This window comes from Peromyscus californicus, unplaced genomic scaffold (genome assembly GCF_007827085.1).
Source record: "Peromyscus californicus insignis strain IS unplaced genomic scaffold, ASM782708v3 Scaffold_12__1_contigs__length_115047231, whole genome shotgun sequence".
NCBI classification, from domain to species: domain Eukaryota; kingdom Metazoa; phylum Chordata; class Mammalia; order Rodentia; family Cricetidae; genus Peromyscus; species Peromyscus californicus.
Window position 1 is genome coordinate 88,424,785 of NW_026294413.1, and position 20,424 is coordinate 88,445,208.

The window sequence follows — 20,424 nt, forward strand, 5'->3', positions numbered from 1 at the left end:
TGCTCTTCTCCCCGAGAGTGTTTACATGTACCCCAGGCTCCTGATGCCTACAGTCTCCATGTTGAGTATCATGGGACATTAGGCAGGATAGATGAGCCCATGAAACAAGGCCAGTCTCTGAGACAGCTCGAAAGCCCACCAGCCTATAGTAACATGCCTGTCTGAGTCAGAGGAACAGGGAAACACTGAAGAACCTGTGGGCCAAGAACCCAGAATCCTTGCTTGAAAGGAGTTCTGTCACTCTCCCCCAGCCACCCCACACAAGGCTGAGATGAGGCTTGGTTCTGGATTCAGGAGGGACGGAGTAAACCCTGGCCTGGCCAGAAAGCCACCCAGAAAGCCATGGCTTCTGCAGGAAACCTTTCTCCCTCCTGAAATAAGGAAGCCCGCCAGCCTGCTTGGTTCAGGCTTGTTTGATGTTGTCTGGCTTCCTGCACCCCAATTAGGATAATTCTTTTCCATCTGACAGCCAGTTCCATTGGCACTGGTATATTTACACACATAAAATACCGATGTCCTTGTAACACAGTGGCACATGCCCACAGAGCATGTAAGCATTTCCAAACTCCCCTTAAGTGGGAAAGGAAGTGCTTGATATTCAATAAGAGAAATGTTTCCTTCTTCCTCTTCTCCTTCCTGACTCTTTTTGCTGAAGTGTGTAAACTCTCTTTCTCTCTCTCTCTCTCTCTCTCTCTCTCTCTCTCTCTCTCTCTCTCTCTCTCTCTCTCTCACACACACACACACACACACACACACACACACACACACTTATCTCACTGCCTACAAACCCCACAAAGTATGATCAAGGTTACTAAGCTAAGTGCAAAGGAATTGGAGTTTGGCTAACACCTTGCCTAAGGAACAAATGTGATCACACTGTTACTGTAATGCCACCTCCTTCCCCTCACAAGCTATACCCAGAATAGAGATGGGGTGGGGGGGGTCTCAACTGCTCTACACTGGCTCATTCCAGGATGCTAGCAGAAGGCTGCTGTTGCAAGCCTCACTCCTTCAAAGTGTTTGTGCCCTCACCCATGGGACACTGCTATCTTAGTAACTCCCGAAGGCCAGAGAGCATGCAGGAGGATGTTGGTTATTCATTCCACCACGCAAAGTTTGCAAACCTCATCACAGCAAGAACTAGACATGCCAAAGCTTTAGCTTAGCAATAGCCTGAAGATGGCACCAGGTGCAGGGATAGGTCTTTAGAGGGATGATGAAGTATGTTCTCTTCCCAAGATACTAGGCAGTCTTAGTCCTAGGAACTAGATTAAGAACCTATAGACCAAATGAGACCATTCTTCAGAAAGTGATTTTGAGAAAGGATGGATTATGAGAACTTTTTAGGGCATAGGAAGTGGACTCTTGTATTTTCCTAAGCAGATCATCTCGGCATTATAAACCATTATTTTTATTCCAGCTTAGGAAGCACTTTCAGGTTCTCATTTTGTCTGTATGAAGTAGCATTTTAATCAGAAAGGATTATGTCCAGATTAGTGCCTACCCTGTCCAAGGGTGTGTGTGTGTGTGTGTGTGTGTGTGTGTGTGTGTGTGTGCGCGCACGTGCTCTTGTATACATACACATGTTTTAATTTCTTCATTGAGCACATGTTCTGCAACATCCCCTATGTATTGTGGAGACTTACCATCTGCTCACTGGTTTTGTTACCGCACAGCTACTGGGACTGTTACAGGCATTCCCATTTTTCTTTAACAGAAGTCCAAAAAACCTGCCTCTGGTTTCTCTCAGTTCCAATACACACACACATACACACACACACACACACACACACACACACACACACACACACAGACAGAGACAGAGAGACAGAGAGAGAGAGTCCGTCTGCCTGTCTTTCTCCTCTGCTGTTTGGATGTGTTATATTTCTACCTTCTTCACGTGCCTTCTTGTCTTCCTACAGACTGGAGATTTTTTTGGTGAGGTGGAGGGAGCTGTGATGAACAAGTTGTTAACAATGGGCTCCTTTAAAAGGTAAGGACTGGATGGTGCTCTCAGTTTACTTGAGTAAAAAAAACAAAGGTTAAAAAAAAAAAAAAAGAAAGAAAGACAGCCCAGGACTGACCCTAGAGCCGATCCCACTTGTTTTCACGATTCAGAACTTTGCACTGAGACTGCACACCTTGCACCCATGCTGGTCTTTCAGCTCCTCACAAGCTTTCTGTCTGTTCAGCATGGAGTCCGGCGGAGGCCAGTACTGAGATGATCGTCATCATAGTCAGTTGATTTGGTCACCAGCAAAGGGAGAACAGTTCCTGCCTGAGCAGAGAGGAGGCATGGATTTGTCTCACAAGCCAGGACCACACCCTAGAAGTCCAGGGTTCAGGAATGGAAGGTGATACAATTTTAGAAAAATCAAGGAAAGTTCTCTCAGCCTTCTCCTGACCAAAGTCCATTGAAGTCCACTGGTGGAGACATGAATGTTGCTGAATTTCATAGGGAACTGGTCCCGTTAACCAGACTGCTACCCTGGGCAACAGTTGGGTAGGACAGCTTCCCCTTGGCCCTGTGCTCCTCAAGGCTATACCAGCCATGTTCCTGGGAATACCTAGGCCTGTGAGGAAAGCCTGGAATGGGGATCAGGAACTCTCCTAGAAGTTGGTCCCTCCATTAGCCTCCCAGAAAGAATAAAGGCCTTTGAAGCAGAGCTTTCATGGATATATTTGAGACTCTTAAGTATATAATAGCAGGAAGTGCAAGGAAGGCCCTGCAGCTCTCCTTAAAGACCCACGGCACCTCCATGGCAGGGCTACTTCATAACTTTTCCTGTAGCTGAGTGGTAAGGAAGTGCTAACTCGGGAAATCAGACTTGGAAGCCAGTCAACAAGAGCAACTGAGCACTGTGCTAAGAGCAGGGAATTAAAAAGAGGATGAACCAGTATTTGAAACTCTGTGGCTTATTTGTGCCAGAAAGGGGTGGGGGGGGGGGAGAAATGCTCTAAAAGGTGGCTGGGGGCCAGCATTTCAGCCGTCTCTCGGCCGTCTCTCACACTCCCTTCCCGTGACTAAAGCAGATAGGCACGCCTGCCTAATTCGAGCTCAGCGACTCAAGCATGTTTGTCTTCGACACGAGCGCTTCTCACCTGGGCCTGGCTTTGAGCTGTTGTGCAATTTTCTGTGACTTCTGCGGGTTTTCTGAAAACACCTTCTGGAGGGGCGGCCATTGAGGCCCAGCTGCTTCTGCCTACCTTTCTAACACTCTGTTCATTTTGTGTAATGTCAACTTGTTTTTCAACTCTGGGGGGCAGGAGACACACGATGAAGAATCATCGGACATGTGTTTCTCATTTTAAAGCATGCTTTTCAACTTCTTTCACAACTCCCCCCCCCCCCCTTCTTAATATTTGCTTTAAATTGGTAGGAGAAAGAGAAAAGTTATAATGGAATTTGAAGGGATTGCTCTTCTCCTTGATGTGGGATAAGTATGGTTGGCATGGATCTCCAACTTGCTTTTATTGTCACACTAACCAACATCTTTGAGAAAAAGGAAGGGCTGTAAGCCTGACTGAGTTATTATAGGACAGCAACTGCTGCCCTCTAGGAGCTACAGGACAGGCCCCATGTGCTTCTTCAGAGGGCTCTATCCCTCTGGGACAGTGAGGAGATGGGTAGGCAGGCCCCAACATTGACTAGCTCTATGACTTAGAATATGTCCACTCACTTGGCCAAGCTTGAGTTCTTGGTGTGGAACGTGAAGATGATCAGTAACTCCTTCCAAGGGTGACCGGCAGAGGGGGTGAGGTAATAATAAGCATGGCATCCTCAACGCGTGCCTGGTGTCCGCTAAGGACTCAGGAATTGCCAGCTGCTGCTGTGAGACTTGTTGATCTTGGCTCAGTCATGGTTTTGCTGGCTGTGTGGCATCGGTTCATGTATCCCTGACACCTGGTGATGGTTGTCAAGCACCTGAGTACGAGAGTCCTCGAAACCAGACACAGGTGCCTGTGGCCTTTCCCCATCCCTGGTACTCTGAAAGAACAAGACTGACAGCTCTTCCATTTGGGAAAGATGTGGATTTTAGGAACAGTGGGAAGGTGTAGCTTTCTGGGCCTCTGGGACAGAAACCCCCTTCCTAAGTGAAATCATGCCCACAGAGAGGCACACTTGCTTTGAAGGCACGGTATTCTCGGGTAGGACCAAGGGCAGTGTATCTAGCTCACTTTCTTTCCAGTACCTTGGATCTTGTTGCTGGCACAAGAATTCTCCTTTTGATCAGCCTCTATTATTTCATGAGTATCATTCACAAGAGACAAGATCATCTCCAGCAGTGAGCTGTAAGACAAACGCCTCACATCTCTCCATCTTTGGTTAGTACCCTGATTGGACTTTGCAGCCCCTCCATCTGGGGAGCGATGCTTGCTATAATTGTTTAGATTCAACTTTAACAAATGAAGCACCACCTAGGAAAGCTCTGGAGACCTCCTCGAGTGTCTGAGGGGGTTCCAGAGGTGTTATTGAGGGCCCTGACCTAGCTGGTGGATTCCTCCCTTGATTGATTCCTAACGGGCACCATGATTAGCAGCTGCTCACAAGTAGGAGGATGGAGCAGGTAGGGTCATTTGGTGGTGGTGGTGGAGGGTGGTGTCTCTTGGAGTTATAGTTTGCCCCTGGCCCCTTCCTGTATTCCTTTACTGTGCTTCCTGGCTCTCCTGGTGTGAACTGCTCTACTCCACCCTGCCCTTCCCACCATGATGGACTGACCTTTCTGAAGCCAGGAGCCATAATGAACCCTTCATCCGTTAACTTACTCTTCTCGGTATTTAGTCACAGCAATGCAAAAGGCGCACAACCTACTTACCTCAAAGATAGTGGCCTTTGCTCTCATTGTTTTGCCTGCTCACCTGGTGGCCCAATGGCCATTGCCCATGGCAGTGCCATCAGAAGGAAATAACACTCACGTTGGGGTCTGTGATTTCTTGGACCTTTGATTCCTGTGAACAGCTAAACTGCTCACAAGGCGTGTGATACAGTTCTACAGCAGTCTGAGACCCTTTAAAGGCAAAATGCCTCACAGTTGGTCACTTTAGCTGAGTCTTTGGCCTGAATCTGTCCCACCAGCTCTCCTATGACCTAGGGTCCAAGGGCCAAAGGCCAAGAGCAGATGCATCAGCAGTATTGGGAAAAGGAAAGAAGAAAACGATCATCTTCTTCCACACACACATCACAGCTGAGCTGGGTTGGACCACCATCTTGCTCCTGTTCTACTTGTTTGTTTCTTTCTTTCTTTCTCTTTCTTTCACCTACCTTTCTTTTTTCTATTCACCCATCCACCCATCCATCCGTCCATCCTTCCTTCTACCCTTCCTTCCTCCCTTCTTCTCGCCCTCATGCCTCTCCTCTCCCTTTCTTCCTCCTTCCTCCTCTCTTCCCCTTTCCTTCTGTCATTCCACACTGTAGCCTAGACTGGCCCTGAAGCCCCAGCCAAGTGCTGAGGTGATGTGTGTGCACCCCTTTGCCCCACACAGATCACTCTTCTTTAAACCTTCCAACAACTTCATGAAACAGGACCAGTTTCCCAGCAGCAGGGCCAAGAGCAAGCTAGAGATGTAGGACCTTTGTTGGAGACTTTGTAGACCCTTGTCAGCAGTACATCTAAGCAAGTATGAGCCTTCATAAGTGTCGAGCTGTTTGGTGATTCAGTCTATAGGCCCATGGGGCCAGCCTCAGGGATAAATACACCACAGACTTATTCTATTTATGGAGATGAGAAGGCTTGGAAAGACCAAGAACTCAGCCCTAGTTTCTGTGGCAGAGCTGGACTCCAACGTCCTGTAGCATGGACAAAGTAAGACTTCTCTGCCCTCTGCACTCAACTTGTCTACAGTGCTGCTGTGCTGTGTGCACATCTGGTGGTGTGCAGAGGTGAATGAAGATGTTGACTCGGCAGTATCTTATCTGGAGAGCAGAAGTTGCAGGCTGGGAGACCAGGTGAATGATGAGATCACTCAGTTGACATTCACAAGTTTCCAGACCCACCATGCCCACAGGTTGCACTTTTTTTTTTCTCCTTATCTGTCACTCTGTGCCAGGTCAGCTTTTTGTATTCCAGAGAACTTCAAATACTTCTTTGTTCTTATCACAGATAGTACGTGGGCTCCCTGATTGGTGACTCACTGGGGGTTTCTCGTGCTGGCTGTTTCCTTTTCCACACACTCTCCTGTCTGGTAAAAGCCATGAACTTGCATTTCTCAGAATGCATACTCTGTATCTGTCTGTCATCAGCCATGACCTTGTCCCTTTTGCAACTACACTAGAATTTGTGGGTCTGCTCTCCGACTCCTACCTCCAGGGATGCTAATGCAGATTATCTACAGCACAGCAGCACTGTAGACAGGTTGAGTGCAGAGGGCAGAGAAGTCTTACTTTGTCCATGCTACAGGACGTTGGAGTCCAGCTCTGCCACAGAAACTAGGGCTGAGTTCTTGGTCTTTCCAAGCCTTCTCATCTCCATAAATAGAATAAGTCTGTGGTGTATTTATCCCTGAGGCTGGCCCCATGGGCCTATGGAGAATAAATAATAGTCAGGTATAGGATAAGGTGGAAGGTCCTTTTTTTGTTCCTCCTCCCTTAGTGTTGGGATTACTGGCAGAAGGTACCATGCCTGCAGATTCCAGGTTCTTGATGGTGCCTCTTTGATGCTCTAGTGTTAAAGAAGACTTCACGTTGAGCAATAGATTTGCAACCATGCAAATAGGCACAGGTCTCTTGGTCTCCCTGAGCCTTAGAAGTTAACATCAGCCCTTCAGTAAGGGAACCAACCACCAGTTTCTTGTTGGTCACTTATCAAGAAGTCCATGACTCCATTGTACAGCCTTCTGAAGGCTGATCAAGGAGTCTGGACTGTTGTACTTCAGTGTCTCACGGGGAGGGGGGGGGGAAGCAAATCTAAAATACACCTATGCTCAGGATGCATCCCAAGAGATTCATCTTCCATTGGTGTAGGGAAGGAGCCCCAGCTTGTGTGTGTGTTGTAAGTGCCTCCATGTGCTTCTCATGTGCAGCCAAGGTCAAAACCAAGGTCAAGAAACACTAAGTGACAAGCACTCACACGACAGGCTCATTGCTCCTGCATAGGCATTGCCTGAGTTTTTGCAGCTTTCATTCGCTACCATTTTTTTTTCTTCAGCAAAATGATCTAAAATTTAGACTCTAAGTGAAGTCCTCACATAGCCTCAAATAAGAGCTGAATGGGATATTGTAAGGTATGTCCCCAGCTTGAAGGTGTACTTGTGTCATAGCCTGTGTTCCCAGGCTTGGATACTCTGATTGTCACCATAGGACAAACCTCTTGTAGGACACACACACACACACACACACACACACACACACACACACACACACACACACAAACACCAGTTGGCATGGTAGGTCATGTCACCAAGCCAAGATGGGGGTTAGCCCATAACCAGCTGCCTCTTTCATGTCTTCCATCCCTCTTTTCAAGTGGAGATATTTAGGTTGATTCTTTCCTACCCAGAAGGGCCTAGGGGGTCTCCCAGTCTTCCAGTGCTGTACCACCACCCTCTCTTGAGTGAGTTGTCACCGCTGTGACAGGGAGGCAGGGCAACACTGGATGGTAGTTTTAGTGGGTAGACACTGTGGCTGCAGGTTTGGTCATGGCAGTTCACAGTGCATCCTGTTCATAGCTTGCTGGATCAGGAAGCAAGGCAGGTCTTTAACTCTCATGGCCCACTCCTGTGGCTGATACCTACCACCTAGGCCTTATATCCCAGCCAGACCAGGACCTCCAAACAGTGTCACCAGCTGCAGACCAAATATTCAAACATAGGAGCCTGTGGGAGACATTTCACATTCAAACCAAACCAGGAATATGAGATCCATGTTTCATGCATATGGTATCTTCCCTCCCAGGCACCCTAATGGGTCTTTCTAGGACAGTGGTTCTCACCCTTCCTAAGGCTAAGACCCTTGAATACAGTTCCTCATGTTGTGCTGACCCCCAACCATAAAATTATTTCCTCGCTACTTCATAACTCTAGTTTTGCTACTGTTACAAATGTTATTACAATGTTATTGTAATGTAAATACCTATGTTTTCTGATGGTCTTAGGCAACCCCTATGGAAGGCTGTTTGATGCCCAAAGGGGTTGCGACCCACAGGTTGCGAACCACTGTTCTAGGCGCTGCCATACTAACTAAAGCAAAACACCAGATCTACAGACAGAAAGAAGGGATTCAGGCTTCATCTCAGGAAGGGCATCTAGCCACAGCAGACTAATTAGCAGATCATCAAAGAAATGTGGGTCTCCATTCTTCCCACTTCATTGTCGTCCCCCCCACCCCGCCTGCTAGTCTCGTGTACCCCCCCCCCCCCCCCCCCGCCTGCTAGTCTCAGCCTCTTGGATGTCATGACGTGAGCAGCTTTGTGAACAGCTTTCTTCCATGATGCCCCTGTGCCTTGCCATGGGCCTGAAACCAATGGCACTAGGACCCAGTATACAGAAGCCTCTGACAGGCAATCTGAGATAAATACTCCCTCCTTTAAACTGTTTCTCTCCAGTACTTGTCTCTGTGATGAAAATTCTCCCTAAGGCATGTGGGAATAACCTTGGGCCTGGCTTCACCTTCCTTAGCCTTAGTTCCCCACTCTAGTTAATGTTGCATGGCCCTGACCTTGGGGAGAATGCCAGTATTCCTGGGAGAAAATTAGAGCTTTGGTCTTTTGGATACCCTAAGCACCTGACAATGAGAGGTTAGTTTACTGACTGCATCCCAAGTGAAGGCTGCGCTGCCTCCTGAGCAACACAGCCACACACAGCTTATGAAGTGTGCTCCTCAGTGAAAGCTGGTGCTGAGTGAGTGATCTTCAGCTAGCCAACTGGAAGGCAACACGGCCTGGCTGAGGTAAATTCCTGGCTGCGGTATGAGTGTGCCATATGGAAATGACAGTGTCTTGTGGGGAGGCGCTTCAGTGGGATGACCTGATGATGGGCCTTGGGGCTGGAGAGACAACTCTTCTCTTCTTTAAGAATTTCCCGTGCCCTTGCCTATGAGAATGACCCCTATGGAGTGTGCTTTCAAGCTCAAGAGAAAAGATGTTTTTATATGCTGCTTCAGGTCAGTCACTTTGCTTCTTAGAGGTTTAGATTCAAAATTGCTTAATGACACCCCAAGATGGGTCCTATGTCAAAGGCTTCTCTGCTCATGTTTCCATGACTGTGTTTATAAAAAATTAAGCTGTTTCAAGATTGGTTTTAGGCTAATTATTTAGCCATTGTGGGGGGGGGCACTACCATGATTAGGCATTATTATAGGCAAGTTTCCTGGACTTGTGGCACATAGTAGATGCTTAATAAATGTTGGTCCCACAGTTGCTAAAGCAACTGCTCAAGCAGTCTAAATGAACTCAGCTTACTACTTTAAAAGTCAACCGGCTATAGAAAAAAAAAAAATTGCCTCGTTGGGGCTTTTGTTTTCCTAGTGCAGAATAAGAACAGTAGCAGCAGAATGACTGTTAAAATGTCCTGGTAGACCACCCTGTCCAGGGTGCGCGGCAGGCTCTGCTCCTGCTGCTCAGAGCTGTTGCTCGGGACTCTGAGACTCGGTGCCTGCCTCCGTCAGAGTTTCAAAGAGCCCCATCTAGGGAGTGGGTTGTCACTAATGACAAGGTCTCGGGCTGTGGACACCCATGGTTGAAGTGGTCTGGTGATGAAGTCATGGGAATTAAGGCATGTTATCTGTCATGAGGCTAAGTTCCCAGAGCTGAGCTCCACAGGGCTAGGCATCATTCTCAGGGCTTATTTTAGAGCCAAATGAAAGCAGGCAATTATCTTGTTTTGTGACTATAATCAGCAGAACAGGATGCAGGTAGCCACAAAGTGGGGTTATTTAAAACAGAAAAAAAAAAGGAAAGAAAAAAATCAATTCCAAAAGAGCAATAATCTGAAAGTCTCTCTCTCTCTCTCTCTCTCTCTCTCTCTCTCTCTCTCTCTCTCTCTCTCAACATCTGGTTAAGGATGTCAATGTGTGGAGAAGACAGGGAGGGGACTCTCTGACCTCTTTGGGAACAGTAGTATCAGACAGCCCCCTCCCCCATCCATTTGCAAGGAGAGGCAGGTGCTCAGGCCCGGAAGCTTCCCCACAGTGATTCATTTCACCCTCAGCATGTCAGCTGGGGTCTCTGGAAAAGATCCAGGGAGAATCCCGAGCTTCCAGCCATCTGTCAGTCAGAGGATTACCATGGTTACCACCAGCCAGCTGGTCTCATGAGCCAGCTGGTTCATTCCGACTGGGGGTGGCGGGACTGCTCCGTAGCCCCTCAGCTGGAGGCACAAAATGATCCTGCACTTTGGTTCTGAGAACCTCTCTTGGGCAGCATTTGTTGTGATAGTCCAGTGAGAGCCTGGCATTCATACAGGTGTGAGTCGGGGTGTTTCTGAGACTCTCTCAGAACCTACTTCTGAAAAGAAGGGAGAGTGAAGTGGATTCAGATTGGTCCTCAGCTCATTCCGGCTCTGTCCCTGGTTAGCTGTGTGGACTTGGACATGTTAGGCTGGCTGAGGCTTGATTTGCACCTTTGGCAAATGGGGTGATATGCTTTGAAGATTATGGTCGCTACCTAGGATCCACCCGACAGCAGCTTCTGTTACCACAGTCCTCAGCTCAGAATGCAAGGATGGAAGTTGCTATAGCATGTTTCCCTCACCCCAGCTTCAGGGGAGGGTACCCTGAACTGCAGTAACAAATATGGTTGCTTGCCCATGAGCTGTCCATCCTCTGCCCCGCTGATTGAAGCCGGAGCCTAGACTTCACCAAGGGTAGTGTGTGACTGATTCAAGGTCGTTGTTTCTATTTCCATAAACAAAGCTACTTGTTTGCAGGAAGAAACAGGTAGACATAGGAGAGACCGTTTTTTTGATGGGAAGAGTCACCCATGGTGTCATCCCTATGTGCCCCTGGTTGGAGCTGACCTCTGCTGCAGTTTGGTCAGAGGCGGCCAGTTTTCCTTTGGCACCCATACATGGATCTGTTCTGTCTCCAGCAAGTTGTCCCAAAAAGGTCTGCACATGATGTCTTGGGGCTTACTTAGGTGAGATTGTCATCGGGCAGTAATTCATGCATTTGCCTTGGGAAACAATTCCCTTTCCATCCTCTATACTGTGCTAGTGGCTAGGGTAGCGAGGGAGGTGAGAGACAGGTACCACTGGCCACATAGAGCAGCCATATTGTATCGTAGTATTCTTTCTAAGCACAGCAATAAGTGCACCCAGTGTTAAGCAATGGACCGTTCTAAAAGGAATTCTTGTGGGGAGAATTCTACACCAACATATAGGAGCGGATGTATTAAGCTATTTGAAATCTCTCCATGTCAGGCTGGACTTTGGTGGTCTCATCTTTGGACTGCCAGGAATTGTGGTGGGACACTGAAGGCCAGATGGGGATTCATGCCTCTGACCACTTCTTCTGAGATAAAGCACATGCTCCATTCACCTTTATGTAGTCGGAAACTTTTCTGTGTCCCACCCCGTCCACAGCCGCTCAGACCCAAGTAAACACACAGAGGCTTGTGTTAATTAAAACTACTGGCCCATTACCTCAGGCCTACCACTGACTAGCTCTTACATTTAAACTCAGCCCATTTCTGTTAATCTATATGTCGCCACATTTTCTGTGGCTTTACCTGTGTGCCATTACATGCTGCTCCCTGGATGGCAGGCTGGCATCTCCTGACTCAGTCTTCCTCTTCCCAAAATTCTCCTTATCTGCTTATCCCGCCTATACTTCCTGCCTGACTACTGGCCAATCAGCATTTTATTTATCAACCAATCAGAGCGACACATATTCATAGCATACAGAACATCCCACAGCACCTTTAGTCTTTCAAAATTGTTAACTAGGAACCAAAATACCTTAGACAACTAACTATACAGTGTTCCTGGGACTGACAGCTATACTCTTATCAGCAATGGAAACAAAGTATCCACATTCCTGTTTCATATACTATGCTGTTTTCAAACAAGGATGCACTACTACTGGAGTGATAACATTGAGTGAATCACAGTCAATAAGCCCCCGGGTTTCCTCCTCCTGTCACTTTGGGTATTGACTCAATCCTGGTCTGTTTCCTAGTGCATGGGAACACGCAGATGGTCCTGCCATTTTGTAACCTAAAATGGCTCTTGCTGGATCTCATCTAACAAACAGATGCATCCAGAGACCCGGATTCAATCAGAGTAGCCTAGGGAGTACAGGGCTCTGTGCAAACTGTTCTTGTTTTGAACTAAAGTGGAGAATTCATCAAGGTAGATGGTTTTTTTTTTTTTTTTTATCTCCCTGTGCTCTTCCAAACAACTTCATTCCCATCCTTTAAGCTCCAGTGATGATGTGACATGACAGTTCCCAGTACATTCACTGCTATGCTCTATGCCTGAAACGGTCTGACTTCTTTCTGTTTGTGACAATCACTCATGATGCTAGTGGTCACTCACCCCTCCTGGCCCTAAGCATTATGTAGTGGCCATATGTTTTCGTTTCCTGAAGCCTCCTTCTATTCTCCCTGTAGAATCACCCTGTACGACTACCAAGCCATGTGTCGAGCCAACAAGGAGAGCAGCGACAGTGCCCATGGACTCCTGGATGTAAGTACGAAGCTGCCCCCCCAGATCATAGCTGGGTACCTCTGCTGCCTTGGGGACATGTGGCTCAGACTTTAGGGTAATCAAATGTCCCTTATTCAAAACCAAGAACGTTTAAAGGTTATTTCCTGACTTTACTCACTAAGAACTGCTTCTGTTTAAACCCAGATCCAGGGATTATGTAAGTTAAAAATCAGGTCACGGTGTTAGATGGATTAATGAATATCCCCCCCTTTTGTAGAGACTAGGAAAGACGCTTCACTGATGGTTACATAAGAGAATTAAAAGAATTTGGTTTTGTTCAACAGAAATTGTCCTTCTGGGGGAGTTGATGAGACAGCTCAATCACTAAAGTTCTTTCCACATAGCGATGAAGATCTGAGTGTGGGTCCCCAGTACCCACGGAAAAGCCTAACATGGTGGTGCACATCTGTAACCCAGCACACAGCAGATGCAACATGGAGTCAAGCAGATCTCCACCATTGTCTGGCCAGCTGGAATCTGTCTCAAAAACCAAAGTGAACTGCATCTGAGGGAGACATCTGCCATCTACCTCTGGCCTCCACACACAGGCACACACACATAACACTGAGCACCTTCACAAACTCACACATGCATGTCCCCTGAGGATATCACATCCTTGGGTCAAGGCACACAGTGCTGTGTCCTTAAAACCTGCCTCCAGACTGCCAGAAATCAACTATTCCCAGTTTAAAACTGTAATTTGTAATGTACAGAAAATATCAGTTTGACCCTCAATTACCTGAAAACTCAGAAGTTTTTTTTCTTCCTTACGGTATTCCTCAACATAAGCCACATGTGTATACAAACAAAACCATTGACATGTGATTTTGGAAATACTAAAATCCAACCAAAAATTTCCCTTCAATTGCAAGATTTCAGCGCTATCTTGCTACACCTTATTGGCCTCTGTGAGACAGGAGGCTTTACAAGGGAGGCATGGGAACACCAAATGTTTAACATGATCCTTCTTCACTGAGTGAGCAAGGGTCCGAGCCTCATAGTTTCTGAGCGGCCGCTGAGAGCTGGACTTTACAGAAAACAGCACTTAAAGGGAGCTTCTGATGGGGGCTTTTTGTATGGATACTGGCTTCCCTGCACTTGGTGTGGCTATTTCCAGATCTGAAATGTTCCCAAGATTGGTTTTCATTATTACTTTTAAAAAACTCCAGGGCCTTCTCCTGATCTTTTGCTTTTAAAAATCTTAATCCCTATTTGCATAATCCTTTTGTTTGCTCAGATATCCAGTTGGAGCTGGGTCTAGCAAGTTCTGCGGGAGCTCCTTTGCCCCTGGCCTCCGGGCAGCCGGTGCCAAGCTACACAGCCTGTCATCCCAGCTCCACCTCCACTACCACCCCAGAGGGAACAAAGACCCAGAATTAGCCCGTGATCTGACTCCCTGGGCCTTTCCGGGGCCAGGGGAAAGCGATGGCTTTAATGCTGGACCGCCTAATGGCAAAACCACGTGGCTCTGAGACACGTTTGGTTTTAAGAAATTGTTAAAAGTTAATATCTTTCTCTGACCCTAAAGTTTTCTGTAAAGTCCAACCCCCAGCGGCCGCTCAGAAACTATGAGGCTCGGACCCTTGCGCAGAGTCCTCTGGTTCAGGGGCCCGATGGTGAAGACCTCACGGAAAATCGGAGCAAGCACCATACAACCCTGCAAAGCAGGGTGGGCCGGGGCTCAGCCCACTAGGTTTCGTTTGTGTGTTTCTGCTGCTCTCCGCCGCTTTCTGGCTTGAGACAGGAACCTTTCAGCAACAGTTAGGGGACTATAAATTCGTTCTTGTTTTATTTTAAACTGGATAATTCCTCCATTCCCCGTTCTGGTTCTTGTAATTAAAATGCTCAGAGAGGAGGATTAGGCAGCTGTCGCCTCAGAAACCGAGATTTGGCATGTGCTTTCCTCACGGCAGCCACAAAAGGTGCTGAGGATTTTCTGGACCTGCTGTCTGGAGCCCAGCTCTGCCAATGCCATCGACCGCCTCACAAGTCTATAGACCACTTACATATCTGGCATACCTAGGTACAAAGAGCCAACTGAGGGGGACATGGTATTTTCCAGAATTCAGGAAATTGAATTATCCACATAGGAAATATCACAGAGTAAACAATCCCACTGCTTTTTTTAATTAAAATATTCTGAAATAAAGATTAGGCTGTCAATGCCTTCTTTTATAGCATTCAGGGGATTTTCTGTAGGGATAAAATCACATGTTCATATGGTTATCATTTTTTCAAGTCCAAATATGTAAGTGTGAGAAAGGGCAGCCCAAATCCTACATAATTCATGGAAGGCATTAAAATCAAGTGTGTTCAATTTGTGCTTCTCTCAATGAATGACACACAGTGATGGAGAACTTCGAGTCACCTTTCCAAAGGGGAGCGCTGCGAATTACCATTTGAAATTAGTTACATGATTCCAGCCCCTCAGCATCAGGCTGTGAAATATTAGCCCCTAGAGAGTGAAGGTTTAGGCATCCTTTGTTGAACTTCCTCCTTCCCCCCAGTGATAACCCTTGTATTAGATCATGTTTATTTTACTTGTAAATCACATCTCACTACAGGGGAGTTCAAAGTTTTAAAATGTTAGTTTTGGGATACAGTATCCAAGCATTTTCTTTCTTTAGCTAGACCCTCCCTGGTTTTTTAACATGATATCCATCTCTCCAGAAGAATAACATTGTCTCTATGTAAAGCCTTAAGTCAAACTACAAACCTCTTGTGTAATCCGTTGTTTTAACGGGATGAATTCTTCCCTTCAGCCCTATAACGCCTTCCTCTCAGCAGCCAAGTGGATAATGACTGAACTTGTCCTGTAAGTACCATCTGCTGTGTTCTTTTCCACAAGGATCCCTGCTCCTCTGTTTCTCTGATAAAGTGAATGGGGAGATGATGCTTCCTGCTCCATTCACTGAGCAGCTCAAAGTACTATCCTCTTAGTTACTCGAAACTACTCTGTACGCCTCTATGTCGTTGTTAAGCAGACTAACAGCTTGTGATACACAAGCCAAATCTATTTATTGTGGTTACTGTTGAATTTAACACGGATGCATAGCTGTCTTAATGCTGCCTGGGTGGGCTGTGGTCAAGAGAACCCACAGCCAAGCTGTCCACTGGCGCTCGGATGTATTGGCTTGGGCAGGAGCCAGCTTTACATGGGCCACAGAAAGGGCTAGGGGCTCTACCTAGGTATGGGTTAATAAGTTAACCTTATCAAATTGAGGTCCCCTTTTGAGGATGCCGGGTAACTTTGTGACTTAGGTCAGATTTGAAATATGACAGAGATGAAAACTCCGGCTTCCTGGTGAGATAATGGACACGTTGTAGCAGCAGTGTATCCCTGAGTAGCATGTTGACCAGACTGAGCATCTTGCACCAAACTGTCCCTCTCCCTCTCTCCCAGCCAGGATCCAGTGCTGTAGGGTTAAGGCAAATCCCTTGCCATTTGGTGAATTGACATTGTCTATGTTTTATGTTTTGCTTTAATGCAATCCATATTAATTCCACAATGTTTATAAATCCAAAAGCAAACAAGTGTTCTGTTTATGGAAGAGACAGAAGACATATCAAGGCTAGTGGTGGGATTGTGATGGAGACATACTTGTTAGGGATAGTAACCATGAGTATGATAAATAAGTGAAAAGTATTTGTATGTCTATTGCCATTCATTTAAAAGCAGGTGATTTCTATTGTCTTTGCACCCTTTACTATTAATTGAGATATTCTGATTTTTCTGAAGTTGGATTATGGCATAATTTCATTAAAAGTTTGACCCACTCTTTGCCCCCCATACACAGGTATAAACACATTTGCTGAACCCATCCTATATTGCTGCAGACCATGGTTCTGACCCAGAAGAATGTTCTATTTCTAAGTTCTGAAATAAGGCAAAAGGCCCTTTAGAAATTGGCTATTTATTGTGGAATAAAACCAGGTGTTATTATGAGTAAATAAAAGTGAATTACTAGAGGCTGACTTCTGACCAAACAGCAGACATTTCTCAACTAAAAATCCTCCTCAACTAGGAGACCATATTATCTCAGGGCTGTGCTGGCACTGACAGTAAAATAGCCTTTTCCAAGTGAGCTGAAACCTAGTGGCAATTCAACGGGAACTCAGCCAGCCACGGCCATGTCTCCAAAGGGCAACGTTAGTATTTCAAATGGGGTCGGGCCAGCATCAAATGACCTAAAGAGCACTGTTCCAGCCAGGCCTTAGATGACCATGTAACCCTGGACTTTTCCACCTTTCATTTAGGTTCCTGGTGGAATTTAACCTGTGCAGTTGGTGGCACTCGGACATGACCGCTGAAGGTAGGCAGCAACTGGGGTTTCTGTTTCTTAGTGTGAGTGATGAACCCTGGGTTCTGATACTTTTTAATCAGGGATCCACTGGCTGTGTTAAACCCCACAGGACATTGTAACAGTTCTTCAGCTCTGTCGGCAGACAACCACTCTGCTGAAGCCCACACCATGCACTCTGACCCAGAATCCTCAAATTCTTTCCACCCATGTTCGCTTTGACCCATTTCCCCCACAGAAGCAGAAAGGTCACACTTTGGCAGGGTCTCAAATCTTCCCAAAGCTGACAGGCAACATGAAAAGCTAAGTGAGACAGACAAGCCGTTCATGTCCTGCCTGGATGAGTGGATAAACACTCTAGTTTTGTCTGCACAATTACAGAAACGTGAGTTGATTTGAGTGGCAGTTAGTGGACATTCTCCGAGACCCAAGTCAGGTCTATAGCATGGGTTTAACTCTGGCTTCAAATCTTACCTTTGGCAAACGGATTCATCTCAAGACTCAGTTTCCCCATCATAAGCACAGTGGGAAGAATATTTATCTCCATGTGCATGTTGTGTGTGTGTGTTGTATGTGTATAATAAGATAGATAAATCATGTAACCTGATGACCAGAGTAAATGGAACCTAAGATGTTACTGTAATTACTCTCTGATAATGAAGATGATAGTGTTGACATTGGCAGTGTTGATGTTCGCCTTCAAAACCATCCCTCCACTGTGAGCTGTCCCCTGGCTATCTCCCCTAGCCCTTCTCAGCCAATGCAAGTTCTCAGATACTCTCTGGTTTTGTTGTTTGTTTTGTTTTTCTGAATTCTTTAAACCTGGATGTTAAAGACTGGTAGGTGGGGGTACTAGCATGAATTTTATTTTCAACTATTTATTTTAGTTTAAAGGTACAACTTAGGTATTGGATATTAGCATTGCATTTCATGCCTTAGAAGCCTTCTGCATGGATTTTCTGAATCCCCAAACATTTCCTCCTGCTCCCTGCTCAGTCCCTTAACACTCAATTCCTGCTCCTCTCTACCACCTTTCTTTTCTCCTTTTACATGATGCCAGGTTTCCTTGGTGATACAAATAGGCCTATCCATTCTCATCAACATCCAACTGAGGCTGTGGGCATAGCAGATACTTTGCTTGTTAAATACCCGATTGAGTCATCCTTGTGCCAGGCATGAGTGCATCAAGCCCACTGGGTTAGTACTAGTTTTGAGTTGTAGTGTGTATTTATTATCCTAGTCTAGAAATTCAATGTGAGGAAAAAAACTGAGGCTGTTAAGAAGGGCTTCCATAGTTGACAGGGCCCTCACAACACCAAACAATGGTGACTTGTTAAATGTCCCCTAATGAGGTCATTTTAGGATTAAAACTCACCCACAGAAAGGTGTATTATACTGGTACTGCAAAATTTTTTAATTAAATTTATAAAATATTGGTATGCCTATATAGCCAAATGCAAAGATTCATGCCTGTAGGCCCACAAGCTACTCAGGAAGCTGAGGCAAGAGAATTGCTTTGAGTTTAGGAGGTAAAAACTAGCCTGAGCCACATAGCAAGGTCCATACCCTCTACCCCCCAAAAATCATAAAAATATATAAAACGATAAACAAAACCCAAGATATAAGACTTGCAGTCCAGTGGTGGGGAGCTGTGGAGTTAATGTGGTCAGAAATCAACATGAGAGCCGGGTGGTGGTGGTGCACGCCTTTAATCCCAGCACTCGGGAGGCAGAGCCAGGCGGATCTCTGTGAGTTCGAGGCCAGCCTGGGCTACCAAGTGAGTTCCAAGAAAGGCGCAAAGCTACACAGAGAAACCCTGTCTCGAAAAACAAAAAACAAAACAAAACAAAACAAAAAAAGAAATCAACATGAGGAATGGGAAGTTAGTACACAGAGAACAAACGATGCTTGGGGTGGCAGGAAAAAGGACTATTATATCCCCTAAATGTTACCTATGGTATAAATTTGCTTATGTTGATATTATATACACTTTAGAAAAGAAAGGTGAGATGGAGCAGAGGAGATGAATAGATTCTGAGGGCTTGGATTGCAGCGTGGTTAAGAGCATCTTTCTCTAGCACCAGTAACTGAGAACAAAGGTTGGCCATCTAAATGAGGCTGTGATGGCTATGCGGTGGCTGTCTAGCCTACAGGTTACACTGTGCCTAAGCAGGAGGGTCTGGAATCTCAGGTTTCCTCAACGGTTACTGAAAGGTTAGTTAGGGATAGTATAGGGTTGAATGGGGCCCTGGAGAGCATGGGCTGGAGTCCAGCATGAAGATACAGGTTCCTGCCTTTTTTTGGGGGGGTGGCTATTCCTTAGGAGTGAGCTTCGTGCTGAGGGTGGTGGACTAGTCGTATGTGGTAGCCTTCAGCCGCCTTCTTCACAGGTGAAGAAGGAACTCTTTTTTTTGAGGTTGTTTCTCTGCATAGCTGAGAATGATCCTGAACTTTTGATCCTCCTGCTGGGGTGTTCTTTATACAGTGCTGAGGACTAGATCCTCCTGAATGCTAAACAAATACACTACCACCTGAGCCACATCCTTAGTCCCCAAGAAAGACATTCTTTGTGTCAATTTCCACTCTCAGATGGACCTCCTGTTCTCACCTTGACCTGTCATCTCAAATATCTTCCCCCACTTTGGATTCCAAACATTTGACTTTGTTTTGTTTTGAGAGCACATCACTGTGATCTTTGCTGAGAGCAGTGTTGTTCAACTCAGGGGCCATCCTGTCTCACAGCAGTCACCGCAATATTTGGAGACGTGTTTGATTGCCACAGCTTGCTACTGGCATCTAGTGGGTAGAGGCCAGGATGCTGCTCCACATCCTTCAACACTCAGGTCAGCCCCGACAACAAAGCAGTAGCTGATTCAGAAGTCCTGGCCCTAATGGAGGGGTGGAAGGCAGGACACAGTGATTAACAAAGATGTGCTTACTGCCTGGATTCTATAGACACTCTAGAAGGTTCCCACTCTGAGTTCTACATCTCCTATCCTTTCTCAAATGTCCCAACACAGGTCAAAATTATGATGTGATGCTTTATTCTTTGTGCTCTGCCTTGAGAGTCTGCTTACACCTTTTCCTAAAAGATAATTTCAAAATGTCCATTTACTCTAGCTCAGTGGTTCTCAAGTTTCCTAATGCTGTGACTCTTTAACACAGTTCTTCATGTTGTAGTGAACCCCCAGCCATAAAATTATTTTGTTGGGACTTCATAACTATAATTTTGCTACTGTTATGAATTGTAGTATAAATATCTGATATGCAGTATATCTGATAGGTGACCCCCCCAAAGGAGTCATGACCCAAAGGTTGAGAACCACTGCCCTTGACTTCATCCCACAGATCATAAGCTGGTCAAGTAATCACGTTATTGACTGTGGTGTGCTGACACAGAATACTTCAGCATTTCCAGAGTGCCGCGAATCCCTTTCAGATCCCCTTCCAGCTCTTCCCTCCACTGGAGCCTAGCGGTGGTCCC

The 20,424-nt window shown here is 46.1% G+C and overlaps 1 protein-coding gene across 2 annotated transcripts in view; it reads left to right on the plus strand.

The window, feature by feature from the left end:
* Positions 1–20,424, plus strand: part of Cacna2d3 (calcium voltage-gated channel auxiliary subunit alpha2delta 3) — an 844,638-nt gene that overhangs the window by 772,937 nt on the left and 51,277 nt on the right. For both annotated transcript variants that reach the window (XM_052733778.1, XM_052733779.1), the window contains 4 exons: positions 1,923–1,993; positions 12,543–12,618; positions 15,402–15,454; positions 16,897–16,952. In XM_052733778.1, the coding sequence (XP_052589738.1) occupies positions 1,923–1,993; positions 12,543–12,618; positions 15,402–15,454; positions 16,897–16,952 (256 nt within the window). The remainder of the gene's footprint in view (positions 1–1,922; positions 1,994–12,542; positions 12,619–15,401; positions 15,455–16,896; positions 16,953–20,424) is intronic.